The sequence below is a fragment of the Mobula birostris genome, chromosome 22 (assembly GCF_030028105.1).
Source record: "Mobula birostris isolate sMobBir1 chromosome 22, sMobBir1.hap1, whole genome shotgun sequence".
NCBI classification, from domain to species: Eukaryota; Metazoa; Chordata; class Chondrichthyes; order Myliobatiformes; family Myliobatidae; genus Mobula; species Mobula birostris.
Window position 1 is genome coordinate 3,118,476 of NC_092391.1, and position 19,383 is coordinate 3,137,858.

Consider the following 19,383-nt stretch of genomic DNA (forward strand, 5'->3'; position numbering starts at 1 on the left):
ACATCATTTTCAGCAAAGCTTCAAAAATTTGAAAATTTGAAAAGTCACTGCTCGCACAAACACTGCAAGCTGAGCAGTGTCTCTCAAGTCTGTACTCTCATCAAGCGCAATTGGAAAAAAAAATGCAGTTCGTTGCAGGCATCCCTTACAACTTTTAACATCTGACATTTCTTCAACTCGCCATGTGATCGTCCTTGCTGACAGGTTGATAGATGCAAATAAAGATTTCTTTTCAGGGCACACAATATCCACCACTGCCAGTAAACACACTTTGACAAACTCTCCATTTGTAAAAGGCTTCATCTTTTCTGCAATACGTTTTGAGACTTCGTAGTGTTTGTAGTAAATACTACTTCGTAGTAAATAATACTTCGTAGTAAATACTCACGGGTATTTCCTTCATTTTCACTACTTTTTTGGCACTCAGCGTCTACCTTCCTGCGTTTTGCATTCATTGCCATTGGAATTTTTTTCTTTGATTTTATTTCGAAACACGGGTTATTCAGCAAGTATCGTAGCACGTGTAAATATCTGGATATTTAGCGTGGATTTCTTGTTAAAACACAGTGACGCTGTTTCTGTTTACAAGTTTAAACGATCCCATCTGAAAACCTGCGCATGCACGGAGAGTATCTAATACATATTAATAGGGTATTCTGCCTTCGCGTCATTCGTATATACCAGTGTTTGGTTTGGAACAAAACGTGTAACAAGACGCCATGGATGTCCATCAGTGTGGTCACGTGAAACACTCAGAATAAGGAAAAATTGCTCGCAGGCCAGATAAGCATAGTATCTCAATATTTGCTTGCGGGCTGGTCAAAATACCTTCGCAGGCGGTAGGTTGCCTACCCCTGACCTAGATAGTAGTTTATTTAGAATGTTTAGTCCTATTCATTCATGTCGGGCTTTGAGATTGGCACATGGATGATAGAAAAATGGACGTCTGCGTTAGATTTGAATAGGTTAAAAGGTCAGCACAACATAGTGGGCTGAAAGGGACCTGTACTGGTTTATATCGTTCTAAACAAGGGGTTCCCAACTTTTTTTATGCCCTGGACCCCTACTATTAACTAAGGGGTCTATGGACCCCAGGTTGGGAGGCCTTGCTCTAAAGACCTTTCCCATCCATGTAGTTGAACAGGAAGTGCCCATGAAGCATAAACACCAGCAAACATTTGGGACTGAATGTATCATTTTGTGCTATGGATACACAACTTTGAATTAATTGTAATTTTCTGTAAGTAATTAAGTGGATCTCAAGTACAGAAGACTAGGATCTTCATTGATCAATTAGCAGGTATATTCCGGTTGCCACCCACTTCAACTCTGCTTCACATTCCCATTCGGATATGTCCATACATGGCCTCCTCTACTGCCATGATGGGGCTAAACTCAGTTTGGAGGAGCAACACCTCATATACCGTCTAGGTAGTCTCCAGCCCCTTGGTATGAACATTGCATTCTCCAACTTCCAGTAATTCCCTCCCCCTCCCTTCCCCTATCCCTATCTCACCATGCCCCCTCCCCCAGCAACTATCACCTCCCTCATGGTTCCGCCTCTTTCTACAACCCATTGTGCTTTCCCCATTCCTCCTTCACCTTTCCAGCCTATCACCTCCTGCTTCTCCTCCCCCACCCCTTGATCTTTCCCCTTACTGGTTTTTCACCTGAAACCTACCAGCCTTCTCCTTCCCACCCTCCCCCCACCTCCTTTATAGGGCCTCTGCCCCTTCCCTCTTCAGTCCTGACGAAGGGTTCCGTCCCAAAACGTTGACTGATCATTTCCACAGATGCTGCCTGACCTGCTGAGTTCCCCAGCGTGTTGTGAGTGTTGCCTTGATCAATTAACAAATTCTTCCATTACCCCATAAAGCTTGTACAGTTGTGCTTATGCCATCACCGATAATAAAATAAAATGGCCGAGGACGCACACACTCTTACAGTTCCAACATTTTTATTTTACTTGCGCACAGAGAGAACAGTATAGCCTGTCACCCATACTGTGCTGAAGTCTGAACAGAAAACTGCTATTTTTAATATAGAATTGGCTTATCAGTTTCGGATATTGATAATTGGGTAGATCGATCTTGCAAGTAAGGAATTGAAACGTGTTCAAATTATCTAATTGTCAATGTCCAAATGTCTTGGAAGAAGACTTTGTGGAATACAATTTGCTTATCAGAATATGGCCAAGTTCAAAGTGAGTTGTTTTTAAATTTGAAGTTATGCTGTGACCATGAGAATGGGATTATACAGATAAGAACATTTACATTCTGTGTACTTGAACATTTGGAGAACAAATTCATTTAAAGAAGTGCATCTTTATAGACCCACGTATTGTCTGTCCCTTATTGCCCTGTAGGACGGTGGTGCTTTCCTGAGTTACAGTTACCTTTCTGATGAAAGTATTTCTCTGTTTTATACTTTTTTTAAGTTACAGAAAACATTGGGCTGTGGTTTTGCTGATGAAAAGTGACAAAAAAAAAATACTGCCTTGCTGAGTTGTTCAGTTTGCAATTTTTTTGTGGAAATATCTATTGTTACCTGTAGAATTTTGGTGTAATTTGCCTTTGACAAGCTGGTTGAAGTATGCCTTTTCCTATAAGGGTAGGTAATGAAAACTACTTAGATGGAAGTGATTATGTCCATTTGATACTGTCGTTGGTTGTGAAATGTTTTAGCAAGCCATCTGCAATGACAGCTTTGAAAGAATTTCTGCTGTTCTCATTGTACAGTTTTTGCGTTTTCAGTATCTTTGCACTGTTGAGACTTCTGCTTAACACCATAAAATGTATTGGGGTAGTTTAGCATTAAGTTATTAAAGAAGGAAAAGCAACATATGGATTTTGTTTGGACAATAATTTTTTCATTATAAATTCTTTTTGTTCATGTTGTAACAGAAATAGTCATTTTCTGTAGTTGAATTCCTCTCTCCCACTGCTGGTACTCAAAATAGTTTTTAGGCATTTTATATCTGCATGAAAAATACAGGATAACCAGAGGTTAGGACTACTCAAGGATAAAAGAGGGGGTTTAAGCTTAAAGAAGGGAGTCTTAAAACTTAAAGTGGATTTGGGCAAGCTCCTAAATCCTTTTCATCACGATTCAGCTAGGTGAAGTAGTTGGGCGTTAGGGAGAACTTTGAAGAGCATAGTAGGTGCTGGGCCATTGGGATGTTAAGGATGTGGTGCTGTTTTTGAAGAGCTTCAAGCTAGATAATCCCCTTGGGGCCTGATTGGATGGATTTATTGAAAGAAGCCAGAGTGGAGATTGGAGTCTTAAAGAGTTTAGTGTCATCACTAGCAACAAGCGACCTCTCAGGATGAAAAAGTAGCTAATGTTGTTAATGTTCAAGAAGAGAAATGGGTATAATCCAATAAATTGGAGGCTGGTGGACCCCTGATCAATGGTGGGAAGCTCACGGAGGGAATCCTTGGAGATAGAATTTGCACACTTGGACTGATTAGGGACAGTGAGGCTTCATGTAGAGCAGGTCAAGTCGTACAAACCTGGTTGAGTTTCTGAGAGGAGTTGACAACACTAATAGGGCAATGAATGTTGTTTACATGGTAAGACATTGACAAGGTCCTTCGTAGTAGACCAGTCCAGGAGATTTTACGTGCTTGAGTTCCATGGTGACTTGGCTGTTTGGACTCAGAATAGGATTGCTTGTAGAATGCAGGGTAGTGGTGGAAGTATGTTATTCTGTCTTGAGGTCCATTACCCCGTTCGTGTTTTGCAGGGATTAGTGCTGGGGTCTCTGTTTGTGATGGAGGCACAGTTGCAAGAAAAAGTTTGAATGCTGTTACCTGGCTTTCTGCATTAATTACTAAAATGTGGTCTGATGTTCATCTAAATCACAATAATAGACAAACACATCTGCCTAAACTAATAATGCATACAATTGTACTTTTCATGTCTTTGTTGAAAATGTTTAATCATTCACAGTCCAGGATGTAAAAAAAAAGTGAACCCTTGTATTTAAAAATTGGTAGAACCTCCTCTAGGAGCAATAACCTCCACCAAACTTTTCCTGCAGCTGCTGATCAGACTTGCCCAATCATGAGAAGGAATTTTAGACCATCCCTCCATATAAAACTATCAGTTCATCAATATTTCTGGGATACTTTGCATGGGCACTCCTCTTCAGGTCTTGCCACACCATATTAATTGGGTTAAGGTCTGGACTCTTGACTTTCCATTCCAAAACACAAAGTTTCTTCCTTTTTAAACCATCCTGCTCGCTTACTGATTTTTTCTTTGCTGGCTGTTTTTTTTATATATAAGTGACCTGGATGAAGAAGTAGCAGGGTGGGTTAGTAAGTTTGCTGATGACAAAGGTTGGGGGTGTTGTGCAAGTGGGTTACTCTGTCATTGATGCAAAGCTTGCAGATATTCATGAGCATGTTTGAAGTTGCTTAATTCGAAGTGTCATTTTTACTAAAGATGCCTCACTAAATATCACTATAGCTTCCATTGCTATGAAGTTGGCTGCAGTTACACTTTGCTTTTAACATTTCTCGTGTTAGGGAAAGGAGATAGTAAGTAATTCAGCCTAGACGGTGTTTTCTTGTCAAGCAAGTGCATGAGGATCAGATGGTGATAAATGATACAGGTTTCCCCTGCTATCTGAAAGTAGAGCGTTCCTATGAAGCCTTTCGTAAGCTGAAATGGCGTAAAGTGAAGAAGCAATTACCATTAATTTATATGGGGAAAATTTTTTGAGCGTTCCCAGATCCAAAAAACAACCTACCAAATCATGCCAAATAACACATAAAACCTAAAATAACACTAACATATAGTAAAAGCAGGAATGATAATGATAAATACACCGCCTATATAAAGTAGAAATAATGTATGTACAGTGTAGTTTCACTTACCAGAATCGGGAAGACAGCGAGCACACTGGAACGTTCACGCATTTTTCTATCATACAGTTCTTTGCAAGCACTCGACATTCTGCAAACCTGCCGTAAACCTACGTGCCCTTTCAAAATTAAAGTCATACTTTTCTGCAATCATTGCAGCACTGTCATTTGTAGCGAAAATCTCACACAGTTCAAAGCTATGGTGTGCACGCTGCCTCTATAACGGCTTGCTGCAAAACAAACGCTGAACGCTATTTTCACTTTTCACCTTTTTTCGTAAAAGCGAAAATCCTCTTCGGATTTCTTTTGGTTAGCAAAAACAGGTACTAATATAGGTCTTTCGTAAAAGCAAAGTGGCGTAAAGGGAACTTTGGTAAAGCCGGGGATACCTGTATTTAAGCACAAACGGGAATTTAAGCTCATGGAAATATGAGGATATAAAATTTTAAACTAATTATACAAAATAAAGATTAATCAGAATGAGGTTTAATATCACTAGCATATATTGCGACATTTATGGTTTTCTGGCAGCAGTGCAGTGCAATACATAAAAACTATAAATTACAATGAGAAATATATATATATATTAAATAAGTAGTGCAAAAACAGCAAATAATTAGTGAACGCAAACACGAGGAAATCTGCAGATGCTGGAATTTCAAGCAACACACACAAGTTGCTGGTGAACGCAGCAGGCCAGGCAGCATCTATAAGAAGAGGTACAGTCGACGTTTCGAGCCAAGAGAAGGGTCTCGGCCCAAAACGTCGACTGTACTTCTTCCTATAGATGCTGCCTGGTCTGCTGCGTTCACCAGCAATTTTTAAATAATTAGTGAAGTGGTGTTCATGAGTTAATTGCCCATTCAGAAATCTGATGGAGGGGAATGTGCTGTGTCTGAAACGTTACGTGTATGTATGTTTTCGGGCTTCTGTACCTCCTTGATGGTACTTGGCAACATTTGAGTCTTGTCAGTGAGTGGTGGTGTATGGCAGCGGTCCCCAACCACCAGGCCGCAGACCGGTACCGGGCCGCAAGGCAAGCGCTACCGGGCCGCGAGGAAATGATATGATTTGGCGATATGAGTCAGCTGCACCTTTCCTCATTCCCTGTCATGCGCACTGTTGAGCTTGAACGCACGAGAGGCCATTACCCGCGCGTCGTCCATGTCAGCACGGGAAGGAGATCAACTCCTCGAGTTTGCAAATGACGGCGGGCTGAAAATTATGTTTGCCATAACATCTCTGCCGGCATTCTGGATCAAAGTCAAGGGCGAATATCCTGAGATAGCCACGGAAGCACTGAAAACGTTGCTTCCATTTCCAACATATCTCTGCAATGAATGTAACAAAAACTAAATTGCGGAATAGACTGGACATAAGGAACCTCCTTCGAGTATCGCTGTCTCCCATCACCCCTCGATGGGGCCGTCTTGTTGCAGGAAAACAAGCCCAGGGCTCCCACTGATTCAGCGATATTGGTGCGTTGCAATGATTTTATATGTTCATATGGGGAAAATATGCGCTGTGTGTTTAATATCCAAACGTTACTTAAAATGTTATGATGCTATTGACTTATATAACCATATAACAATTACAGCACGGAAACAGGCCATCTCTGCCCTTCTAGTCCGTGCCGAACGCTACTCTCACCAAGTCCCACCGACCTGCACTCACCCCATAACCCCCCATTCCTTTCCTGTCTATATACCTATCCAATTTAGCTTTAAATGATAATATCGAACCTGCTTCTGCCACTTCTACTGGGAGTTCGTTCAACACTTACTTCAAGCTCCCCTGATAATTGACTTATCGCTATATTCATGCGAGGAAAATATGCACTGTGTGTTTAATATTAAATTCGTTAGATAAACCCTTTTAGAAACAAAATTGAGTGTATTAGCCACTTATCACCGATATTCCGGTCGTGATTAACAGTGCCCCCCTCCCGAACAGAATCGCCAAAGACGATTTGTAGCAAAAAACGGCACGTGCATGCATACGCAAGTCACACGTGCGCACTGGTGCCCACGCAAGGCTTCATGGTCATTGCAGTCTTTTTGGGGTAAACACAGTGTATTTGACTGCTACTGTACTCTTGTCCGTTGGCAACCATCCCCCCCCCTCACCCCCTGGTTGGCCGGTCCGCAAGAATCTTGTCAATATGAAACCAGTATGCGCTGCAAAAAAGGTTGGGGACCCCTGGTGTATGGGGTGCTTATTACATGGATTCTGTTCCAAAGGTACCAAGGCACTCATGTTCATGAACTATTTACTTTTGAGATGCTAGTTTTAGAACTATTATTGTCAAAAGTTCATTGTGTGGTGGGGGGGTGTTACTGGAATTGCTAAAAGCCTACAGCTCGACCTTCTCAGTAGGCACCAAAGTTCTCATTTCTGTGTATTTACTTGTGCAAGGTATGATTATAAACTTTGCTTCCTATCAACCATATTTTGTGTCTTAATAATCTTCCTCCGTTTTGAATGTATTCAACAGGTGAGCAGCCATGTACCTTGAAAATTTTCCTTAAAATGAAGGATTTTCACTCAAGTGATCTTAGTCCATGATTGCTTGATTGCTGCCATTATCTAAGAGCTCTTTTTTTAGCTCCTATTCTGTAAGAGTTGTTTTGATAGACATCAAAACATCCCAGAAATCCCTCCTATACACTATTTTGTAAAAGAAAATATATATTCACTTTGAATTTAAGTATTTTTAATTAGTTGGACATTTCCGCACAAATCAGCTCGTGTGACTTGCCCTGGTAACAATTCTCACGGTGAGATACAAAGGATCCCACCATTGCGTGGACTGTAAAAGCTCCCCAAATCTCTGGCATTAAGTATCAAAGTGGAGCATATTTGAAATACTTTTCAATAAGGAAATGTCATAAGTTGAATATGTGTGTGTTTGTATATATAAAATAAATTCTTTGGTGTTTGGAGAAGTGACACAAATGTGAGATGTCTCTGATTTTTGAAAAAAAAAGTAAATAGGAACTCAAGAAAATGCCTTCTGAGAATTGCACCAAAATGTATATTGGTCAGTTTGTCCTTGTTTTAAATTGCATGATTTTTTTTAAAGTAATAACATTTCTCAGTTTAGGTGAATGGGCAGAGAAGTAGCAGATGGAATGCAGTGTTGGGAAGTGTATGGATATACACTTTCTTAGAAGGAATAGAAGCATACTGTTTTCTAAATGGGGAGAAAATTCAAAAATCCAAGTGCAAAGGGACTTGGGAGTCCTCATGCAGGATTCCCTAAAGGTTAACTTGCTGAGGAAGGCAAATTCAATGTTAGCATTCATTTTGAGAGCACTAGAATATAAAAACAAGGATGTAATGCTGAGGCTTTATAAGGCATTGGTAAGGCCTCACTTGTAGTGTTGAGCAGCTTTGGGCCCCTTATCTAAGAAAGGATGTGCTGACATTGGAGAGGGTTCAGGGGAAGTTCACAAGAATGATTCTGGAAATAGGGTTACCATATGAGGACTGATGGGCTCTAGGCCTGTACTGACTGGAATTCAGAAGCATGAGGGGGATCTCATTGAAACCTATTGAATGTTGAAAGGCCTCTCAGAGTGGATGTGAAAAGGATGGTTCCTTTGGGATGGTGAGTTTAGGGTAAGAGAACAGCCCAGAATAGACTCTATTCCCAAGCTTTTTTTTAATGCCATGGACTTCTACCATTAACCAAAGGATCCATGGACTCGAGGTTGGGAGCCCCTGGAATAGAGAGACATCCATTTAGAATGGAGATAGAGGTTTTGAGGAGGAATGGCCTAAATCTGCTAGGTCTCATGGTCTTAATATTCAATGCACTTTAATAATTGACTTGTCTAATATATCAGCTTGACTAGTATCTTAATCAAAGCTGATTCTCCAGAGTAATACCAAGAGAGCATTTAATCACAGTATAGTCCCTTGGGTTACATGTGATGGTAAACAAGAATATGATATTGCAATTTCTGGTGGAATAGGGGATCCTTCCTCATTTTGAATATTTAATTCTTCAAAAAGTAATTGCATTGTGAGATCTTACTGTAAAGTTGCATTTTGTTTTGATAGCTGTGATCACATGAAAAGTAATTCTTTCCTCAATTTGGCATGTCTGGAATCTGATAGCAATTTCTTTTTCTAAACTCAGCATGCAGCTTTATCTGTTGGCTCTTAATTCATCCTTGACGCATCAATATTTTTGAATGCTGTAATGTTCTTTCCATTATACCTGGAAAATTTGCGAGTAAAAATTACTGTGCTGATTGGATAACTTGTGAGCCATCAGAGCTGGTGAGTTCTTTATTGGCTCTAAGCTGTTCTGTGGACTAAGCTATTTTTAGTGCAATTTTTGACGTAACTAGTTTATATTTAATACACTAATTTATTAATGCACATCGGATGAAACATTTCCTGGGTGTTTGAATCCAGAACACCTCAACTAATGATACACAGCAGATCCTCCGGCATTTTTTTGAGAGGTGAGGTGGAGAGGAGTGTCAGAGATAAAAATTTCATATGGTTTCGGTCTCAATTTTTGTTGCCTGGCATGCTAAGGATCTATTTTCTAAATAGGAAGCAAATTCGGAGATCAGAGGTACAAAAGGATTTGCAGTATTCCCTAAAGTTTAACTTGCTGGTTGAGTCAGAAGTATGGATGATAGATGCAATGTTACCATTCATTTTGACAAGACTTAATTATAAAAGGAAGGAATGTGATGCTGAGCTTGGAGGCATTGGTTGAACTACATTTGGAGTATTGTCGGCAGTTCTGGGCCCCATATCTAAGAGAGGCTTTGCTGACATGGGAAAGAGTCCAGAGAGCGTTCACGAGAATTATTCTGGGAATGAAAAGGTTAACATGGAGGGTTTACTAGCTTAGAAGAATGGGAGGGGACATTCTTGAAACCTACTGAATATTTAAGAGTAGATGCGGAAAGGAAAGGACCAGAGGGTGCTGTCTCATATAGAAGCATGTCTCTTCTTTAGGACAGAGATGAGGAATTTCTTTAGCCAGAGCATAGTGAATCTGTCGAATTCATTGCCACAGATGGCTGTGGAGGCCAAGTCATTGGGTATATTCAAAGTGGAGGTTGATAAGCTTCTGATTAGTAAGGGAGTCAAAGGTTTCAGGGAGAAGGCAAGAGAATTAGTCTGGGAGGGAAAATGGATTGGCCGTGATGAAATGGCAGATTAAACTCAATGGGCTGAATGGCCTAATTGTGCTCTTCGGTTCTATGGCCTTCCAATATTCAGTAGTTTTTGAATATTGACCTGCCGAATTTCTCTCGTCTTGTTTGTTGATCAAGATTCTAACATCTCAGTCTCATGTCTCTATTCCCCCCCCCCCCCCCCCCCATTATTCTTAGCTCCAGAAAGTACAAACTCAGAGCCATCAAATGCTCCTCTGACTTTAGCCCTTTCATTGCTGGGATCATTCTCCTGAACCACCTCTGATCTCTCTCCAATGGCAGCACACCTTTTCTTGCATAAGGGGCCCAAAGCTGCTCACAACTGCAGTTTGACAATCCTTACTTTTATATTCTCTGAAGGACTTTATTGGATGTCTCATGTAAAAAAGCCAAATTTCCCTCAATGCTGCTGCAAACCGTAGTGTCCATTTTGTGCATGTATCTACAGGAAGTGCTTTTGAAAGGATCATCGGGGATATGAGGAAAGTATTTGGAGATGATTTTTAAAGTATTATTGGCACATAATAAAAGTCAAGCAAACTGGAGTGCACTATAGTCAAGTGAAAAATAAACTAATTAGAAATTGATGGCTTCATAACCAAACTAAACATTACAGAGGTTTGAACAGAATTTAAAAATTGTGGTTGTTTATTTTGTATATTGATCACTAAAGTATAAAATTAGCTAGGGAAGCAAATACAGACATTAATGTATATTTCTCCCCTGACAGAGTGTGAAAGGATTGTTGCAGTGACTCCATCTGATTCTGGCCAAAAGTGCTGGATCAAGCCAACACAATGAGTTCCCTTGAAGCAACAATAAAGACTGAGAAAAGAGATGATGAGATTGGAGTGAATACTGAGTTGTGGCAAGATGAATCCAAAGATCACAAGAGCAACAATAACGTTAATGAAAACGCACGTGAGGTAGCGGAGATCTGTGTTGTGATTGGTGAGGATGGGGCTCAACGCTGTTCTGAGCAGAATCAACCCAATAGTCAAAACAGTGGTAAATATTAACATGCAAGTCTCTCTGTATATCTATATGTGTTGTGCCTGCTTCCTCTAATGCCAAAGATCATTTGGGATGAATACCTTTTTTGTTTTAAGCTAGCAAATTATTCCAAAGCATTCCAGAGAATGCCTTGAGAGACAGGGCAGATATCGAGAAACATTTGAGCTTTGACGTCCACAAGCATATTTGCCAGCGGAAGACCAATAAAACTGGAGAAACTCTAATGAAGCCGTAATAAATGTTTGGAGTGTATAATTTAGCCAGTTATAAGATATAGAGCTTTGGGATTTGGCAATACCATTTCAGTTCATTGAATCAAAAGCAAGTCAGCAATATAATAGAGACATGAGACTGAGATGTTAGAATCTTGATCAAACAAGACTGGAGGAACTTGGCAGGTCAGGCAGCATCCAAGGGAGGAAAGGCTCTGAGCTTTCAGTTAAACTTTACATTTCTGATGCAGCATTTCGACCTGAAATATTGATAGTTCCATTCCTCTCAGGGTTTTCACCTGAAGGATCAACAATTTCTTACCTTTCACACTTTGAAATGGAAACTAAAACAGCATGTGATGACGCCATGGTCTGTCTCAGAGACTGACATTAGAACATCTTTCAAGAGGGTGAACCCTTGCAAGATGACAAGCCCCAGTGTTGTACCTGGTAGGACATAAAAACCTGTGCCAATCAATGGGGCCTGTTCAAGGACATCTTCAATCTTTGCAGTAGTTGGAGGTTCCCACCTGCTTCAAAAGGGTGATGACCATGCCAATGCCCAAGATGAGCAGGGTGACCTACTCAGCGACTGTCACCCAGTGGCACTCTCATCTATTGTGATGAAGTGCTTTGAGAGGTTGGTTATGGCTAGAATCAACTCCTGCCTAAGCAATGATCTGGACCCGCGGCAATTTGCTTATTGCCACTGTCTACTCTGCCTTGGATCACCTGGACAATAGTAATGCTATTGTAATAAAAATAGTAATAGTTAAGCTGTTGATTTCAGCTCAGTGTTCAACACAGTCATACTCTCAGTTCTAATCAATAAGCTCCAAATCCTGGGTCTCTGTACCCCCCTTCTGTCATTAGATTTCTGAATGGACAATAAACCCCTCTCTTTTCACTATATTTGTATATATTTGTAGTTTTTATTATGTATTGTACTGCTGCTGTAAAATAACAAATTTCATGACATATGCCAGTCTTAGTAAACCTGATTCTGATCTGCTTGACCTGCTGATTCTCCCCAGCAGATATTGTTGCTCAATGAGGTTGCAGCAAAATTGCAAGAGCTAACCTTGCTCAAAGTTGTCAAGGTACATGTCACCATATACCACCCTGAGATTCATTTTCTGATGGGCATTCGCAGTAAATACAAGAAACACAATAGAATCGATGAAAGACCGCACCCAACAGGGCAGGCAAACAGCCAGTGTGCAAAAAAAAAACCAATAAACTGTAAATAGTATAGAAATAATAATGTGAGCATGAATAACACGTGGCTGATGTTATTTTCTGCAAAGTGCTTCTTGCTTCCTCTGGCATTTTGTGAAGTTTATTTTCTCACCTTAGCATGTCAGTAATTTAAACCTCCAGCTAACTGTGCCAGCTGGCCTGCAGTTGCATGATTTTGTTGTTTTTTGTAAACTTATTTCAAGCTGTTGCTCTCATGTGATCTTGTACAATTCTCTTTGATTAAGTCATTACCTCCTCTGGGCTCAGTATCATTTCTTTCGGGGATTTCATCACAAGAATATCTCAAGATGCACTTCAGTTAATGGTAGACTTTTGTATGTGGGAAATATACCAGCCAATTTGCATCCAGCAAGCTCCCACTGAGAGCCATATTTATTTAGAGATGCAGCACAGTAAGTGGCCCTTCTGGTCCAACGAGTCCACGCTGCCCAGTTGCACCCATGTGACCATTTAACCTACTAATCCATTTCATCTTTGGAATGCGTGAGGAAACCAGAGCACCCAAAGGAAAGTCACACGATCACATGAACGTACAAACTCCTTCCTGATGCTGCCGGAATTGAAGCAGAGTTGCTGGCGTAAGAGCTATCATGCTGCCTGTTTGTGATTGTAGAATAGTAGGAGGTAAGTATTGGCCAGGATACTGGATGACTGCTTGTGCTAATAGGGCTTTTGCATCCTCCAGAATGAGTAAGAGAGGACCAGGTATTAACATCACAACTAAATACCTTCTGCATATTTCTCAATATGCTCATGAACTAGCCTAATTCTTGGTGCTCAGAGTAAACTTGGACCTTCCTATTTCTGAGGCATGACAGCTACTCCTGGTGGCAGGGCCAACAATGTGGAATGTACCTGTTATTTCTTCTGCCATCCAACGAAGTTTTCTGAATGTTCTGATATCCTCAAAAGCCAAGCTGTTTCAATGGAAAAGGTGTTGTTGCCAATAATAAAATATGATGATAAAAATAACTGGGCCCAGAACACGCACTCTTACTGTTCATTATTTCAGCGGTTCCCAACCTGGGGTCGAGGATTCCTTGCTTAATGGTATTAGTTCATAGCATTAAAAAAATTAGGAACCCCTGCTTTGTTTACTTATGTACAAAAAGAACAGTATGGCTTCTGTCACCAACACTGTTCTGAAACCAGGACAGAAAATAGCAATTTTATACAGAATTGGATTATCTGTTGCAGATACTTGCAAGATCATTTGCCGTACACAATAAAGGTATTAAAAGTTCATCAAAACTTCAAGCAGATAACCAATGAAGTTAGTAAAGACAATTGTATCTTGGGCTACGTCCACACTAGACCAGATAAATCCGTACCCAAAGCTTTTTCTCTTCGTTTTGACCCTCCGTCCACATTGAAGCAGCGTTTTCCTCCCCCCGAAAACAGAGCTTTTCAGAAACACTCTCCAGAGTGAATAAATATGAAAACACCTAATATCTGGCATAGTGTGTACGGGGTAACCAGCTGTTTTTAAAACCGCTCTCATGACGTGGCGGAACAAATGGTGGTGGCAGTGTGGCATTTCATTGTTTTCTTGAACACAACCTCCAACACCACAACAATATCTGACAATAGATGTGTAACAGCCTAATGTAACATTGTATGGAAATACAAGATAACACTGATGCAGACATGTTTTATACATTTAACAAGGTGCTTTATTAATGTATTGCCTGTGCAAACATTCAATAGATGCAATAGTCACTTTTGCCCAGTAACTCGTTTCATTGCACATGTTAAATACAGCAAAATAATACACAAAGACATGGCAAAAGTAAAGGCAAACAAATGAGGTAACAGCAAATTTCACTTTTGCCCAGTAACAAGCCTTATTGCATTTAGTTGTAGCTGTCGTCCCTTTCATCGGTGAAGAGACTATGGCTGTAGGAAATGTTTCTGGACAAATGCGCACCAAGTCTATCGTTTGGCAATTTCCTTTGAAGTTTTTCTAGTCTGTAACTGGACAAACGCGCACCAAGTATACCGTTTCCTCTTCGCTTGTTTTCTGTGTGTCCTGCGCATGCCCATTAGGAGGAGATTCGCCCAAATATCCGTTTTAATGTGGACAGAGGTATTTTCAAAAACACCTAGTGTGGACACCTGTGGTTTTTACGCAGAACCGGTGTTTTCAAAATTATCCGGTCTAGTGTGGAAGTAGCCTTGGTTGGGTGTATTTCACATTCTTTTATTCCTATCTTGTCTGTCTCCGGCACCCCCTAATGTAAGGTCTCTTTTGTCTGGGTTTGACGTATTGCCACAGTCATCCTTGCCTGTTTGTTGTCTTTAACCTTTGCCTTACCACAGTCTACACAAAAGCTTTTCTGTGACACTGTTTATATATAGAAGAAACCTCTTGCTGTCCTAGCAGGGAATTCTCACAAAGCCGTTTTGCTAGCTAGGTGATCGACTGCTACTTTAGTCTTGCTTAAAATGGTGATGCAAAGTATTGGTGGGAATTTAGAGCTCAAAATTAGTGAATATACAGTGGTGTAACGGTTAGCATGATGCTGTTACAGCTCCAGGCAATATGGAGTTCATTTTCAACATCCTCTAAAGAGCTTGTACGTTCCTCCCTGTGACCACATGAGTTTTGCCCCACAGTCCAAAGGTGACTGGTTAGTAGGTTAACTGTCATTGTAAATTGTCCTGTGATTAAGCTGGGGTTAAATAGGTGGGTTGCTGGGTGGTGCTGCTCATTGGCCTAAAGGGCTGTTCTGTGCTGTACCTCCAAATAAATTAATTTCTAAATCTGTATCTACATATTAGCTGTACCAAATCTGAATTAGCGATTCGGAATCCTTAAGGTAAGGTAGATGTCTTCATTTTTATTTAATTATTACATAATTAAAATCTAAGACGTATTTTTAAAAAAACTTACAAAAATAGCCTGAAGCTATCAACAGCAGAAATGGACATTAATCTTTTTAAGCTTCTCACTAAAGAGAAAAGCAGCCAGTTGGCTTAGGAACAGTTCATAGTTTTCTTAACATCTTTGACTGAAGTCTCCAAAGCAAAATTCTCATTTTATGTGTCCAAGCATTTAGTTCAACGTGTATAATTCTGCTTAATAGTGGCTTTAAGTTTTGTACTTTAAAATTTTGTTTCCTCTCATTGTAATGATTTTTGCATAAATACATTTGTTCTATCATTTGAACTTGTTTAAGTGTAAGGTATACATTTTTTACACAATTTTTTTCTTTCACATATCCTGCTTGCTACTTGAATACTGTACCTACCAAAGACGATTGAAATAATTCTGAAATTGTGTTCATTCTGGGTGTAACTAGTTGCTTTGAGCTCTGGTTAGTGACATTCTTGGCGGCTGCTGGGTGAAGCAAAGGACATAGCAACATTTTAAGGACTACATGTACAAGTTATGAAGGTGACATAAGACAGATATGTGGCAATTGATAAACAAATCTGATAACTGGCCTTTGTGAAACTGAAGCTTCCTTCTATTGTCGCCACTGAAAAGGCCAAACTATATTGCAGACATTGGTAGTTTTTGAGATTTTGTGGCATAAGGCAGTGTTAATCCAAAATGTTACCCTGAAATAAGGAAATATTGTTAAGACTAACATTTTGCTAGCATATTCTTAAGTCCATCTCCCCTACTGAGGCATAGGGTCTGACAGCAACTCGTCTTGATGTTTCCTTCCTCTCCCAGGGATGAAATCTTTGGAAGTTCTGTTTGTGCTTTGGGTTTTTACAGAACGGGATTGCTAGTCCTATGCCCAACCCTTCTCCGTTCGCAGCGAGTCATGGCGGGATTTTGCTAGCATGTTGGAATTGGCAGAATTCAGATGAAATATAATTTATAGTGAAAGCTGAGAAATGGAGTCCCTTATGTTTTATTGCATGATTGTGCACTTGCATGCTTTTAAAGGTTGCAGGCACACTAATCTTATTTCTAACTGTTCTAATGTGTAAGTACACTAATGGTCGAAAAGCATCAAGAAGCTAAATTGATGTCTTTTTAATATGCAGTGGCTGGAAATTTTACTCAAAACAATATTCATTTAAAAAGAAATATGGAAGGAAATGGGAGTCCACATTAATTTGCAAAAATGAGTATTAACTGAAAATACCAGAAAGCAGCTGCAAACTACAAGAACTCACATTAGATCCAGGTAGCTAATTTCTACAACTTAACAAATAAACTCTTCTCAGGCTTCCAGCTAAATACAGGTATCAATTATAACTGGCATTTCGATGTCAAACTCCGCCATCTTCATCACTTCAGCACAAGATCCTTTTTCTGCAACTCGAGTTAATGTGACCATCTTTCCCATAGTCTCTGTTTGTGTTGAAGATTCTGTCAATGAGTTCACACACTAGACTGATTCTGGCTATTAATTCACAGCGTTGAGAGCCTGCTGCTTGCTGTCCACTCTCAACAGTCCTCCACAGAACAATCTCTTGGGGATTTAAACTAACTCCAAGTTCATGTATCTTGTTGGCAGGACCCTTAACCGTGATACAGAGGGATCCTGCAGCCCAAGTCCTTTACTCCAGAGAAGTGGCTACAGAGGTTGATGAGGGTGGTTAAGAAGTTGTATAGCATGCTTGATTTTATTAGTTGAGACACTGAGATCGAAAAGTAATGGTTCAGCTTTATGAAACTCTGATTTGGCCACATCTGGAGTATTGTATTTCTCTACAGGAAAGATGTGAAGGCTTTGGAGAGGGTGCAGAAGAGGTTCACCAGGATGCTGCCTGGATTCAAGATATCAGGAGAGGTAGACAGAAGAGATTAGTCTAGTTAGGCATTTAATTAGTTGAGCACAACTTCATGGGATGAAGGGTCTATTCCTGAGCTGTGCTGTTTTGTGTTCTATAGGATTGGAACCAGACTATTCTTCTGTGGTGGATTTGGTAATCTTGTTGATCTGAGTTGGTGTCAGAACTGCAAGCAGTGTTGATATTAGCTGAGTGGGCCAGTTGCTGCTGCTGCTTACAGTCATCACCCTTGCTGCAGCATGGGCTGCTGACAACAGCTCTCCTGTGTCTCTGTCCTGAGTTAGTCTTTCACATGGTCCCCAGGTATAGTCCCTTTTTGAAGATCCTTCCCTTCCTTGTGTCTTTGGAGCTTCTGTTGGTGATCCTGTAGCCCTGGGTTTGTTTTTATGGGATGGGATGGGATTGCTTGCCCCGTGTCCAGCCTTCCTCCTGTTGCAGCCAGACTTGGGACTGTCTATGTTGGAATTAAGCCCATTGCCACTGGGATTTTTATATTGTTCTAAGAACAACCACACTGAGATCAGTGTCTCAACAGATGGGAAACTCCTGGCTGCATCGACAGCGTGAAGCTTATTAGTAGTGATTTGTCACTATTGCCTGATTAATTCCAGCACTAACACGCTACTCACAGGGGACACCTGAATCTGAATAATCCCCAGATGTCATTGTTTTCTCAGTTTATTAAACATTATTGTTCCATGAGTTGAAAGTGGTAAAATCCCAATATAGTTGTTAAAAACAGCTTTTTTTGTCCTGGTTGATTAGTTTGTGTATCATGAAGAAATGTCTGGTTTAAATTATTTCAGAATAGCTCTTGATAATTTCAAAATTCAAAGTAAATTTATTATGAAAATACAAGTACTTGGGTACGGTATGAGAAGTGGTTTCTGTGTGGCCTGAAACCTAGCACATCTCACTGTAGTTATCCTTGGGCACTAAAAATTGTATCAATGTAAGTTCCTTTCTGAGGCAGCCCTGGCCTTTAAGAAATACTTCAGCAGGTGCTCAGAAATGGCAGAGCAGGATAATTGTGCTCACTGTCATCAACAAAGTGAAAGAAATAATATTCATGAAAGGTGTAAAAGGAAAGATAAATCCAATATGACCCCATTTGCGCTGTTGTGAAGAGTCTGAATGAACTGTTTTTAGCTCATACCATTTTGTCTGTTACTCAGCCAGGATAATGTCCTGCTTAAGAATAGGCATAAAGTAGTGACCACATGAGCAGAAGTTCAGAAACTGGTAGGAGTGAGGGGAAGAACCTAGAGCCTTTCCAACCTAATGTTTAACTTTTTTCACTGGCTCCTGATTCCCCATTTTTACGCCTGCTCTCTCCATTCTAGTTTGAGAGCATCGTGAGCATGCTATGCTGATGCCAGAATGTGTGGCAACACTTGCGGGGTATCCCCAGCACACACTCAAGTGTGTTGGGTGTTATGCAAATGACATTTCACTGTTTTGGTGTACATGTAATAAATAAATCTGGATGTATTAACCTGTCTTGTAAAGATAATTAAATTTTGTGATTTTTGAAGTATAAACACAACTGCAAGACAAAAATCACGTTTTCTGTCAAACCTGTCTTAGCAGGTTGTGGAGAATTTTTCGTTGGAATGAAATTTTGTCCTTGGATCAACTTGAGCTACCATAAGACATAGGAGCAGAATTTGTCCATTCAACCCCATTCTTTTGCCGCCTTCTCGTAACCCTTGACATCCTTACTAATTAAGAACCTATCAGCTTCATCTTTAAATATACCCATTGACGTCCTCCACAGCCATGTGTAGCAGTGAATTCCACAGATTCACCACCCACTGGCTAAGAAATTCCTTATGTGTTTCTCTATTCCAAGGCTGTGCTACCTGGTCCTGGACCCCCCCCCCCCCCCACTTTAGGAAACCTCCTCTCCACATCCTCTTATCTAGGCCTTTCAATATTTGAGAGGTTTCAATGAGATTTTGCGTGCCCCCCCCCCCCCATTCTTCTAAACTCCAGTGAATACAGGCCCAGAGCTATCAAATGCACCTTGTGCGTTTACCTTTTTCATTTCTGGAAGAATTCACTATATCCACTCTTTAAGGATGG

At 40.4% G+C, this 19,383-nt stretch overlaps 1 protein-coding gene across 13 annotated transcripts in view; it reads left to right on the forward strand.

Annotated features, from left to right (window-relative positions):
• The window catches only part of znf618 (zinc finger protein 618), an 86,590-nt gene that overhangs the window by 30,259 nt on the left and 36,948 nt on the right, over positions 1-19,383 (forward strand). For 5 of the 13 annotated variants that reach the window (XM_072240245.1, XM_072240243.1, XM_072240242.1 and 2 more), the window contains one exon: positions 10,788-11,065. The exons of 6 other annotated variants lie outside the window; for them this stretch is intronic. In XM_072240245.1, coding sequence (XP_072096346.1) covers positions 10,855-11,065 — 211 coding nt within the window. In that variant the 5' untranslated portion in view covers positions 10,788-10,854. Of the gene's footprint in view, positions 1-10,787; positions 11,066-19,383 lie in introns of those variants that run through there. 2 more of the 13 variants (XM_072240250.1, XM_072240255.1) reach the window with 1 other exon arrangement.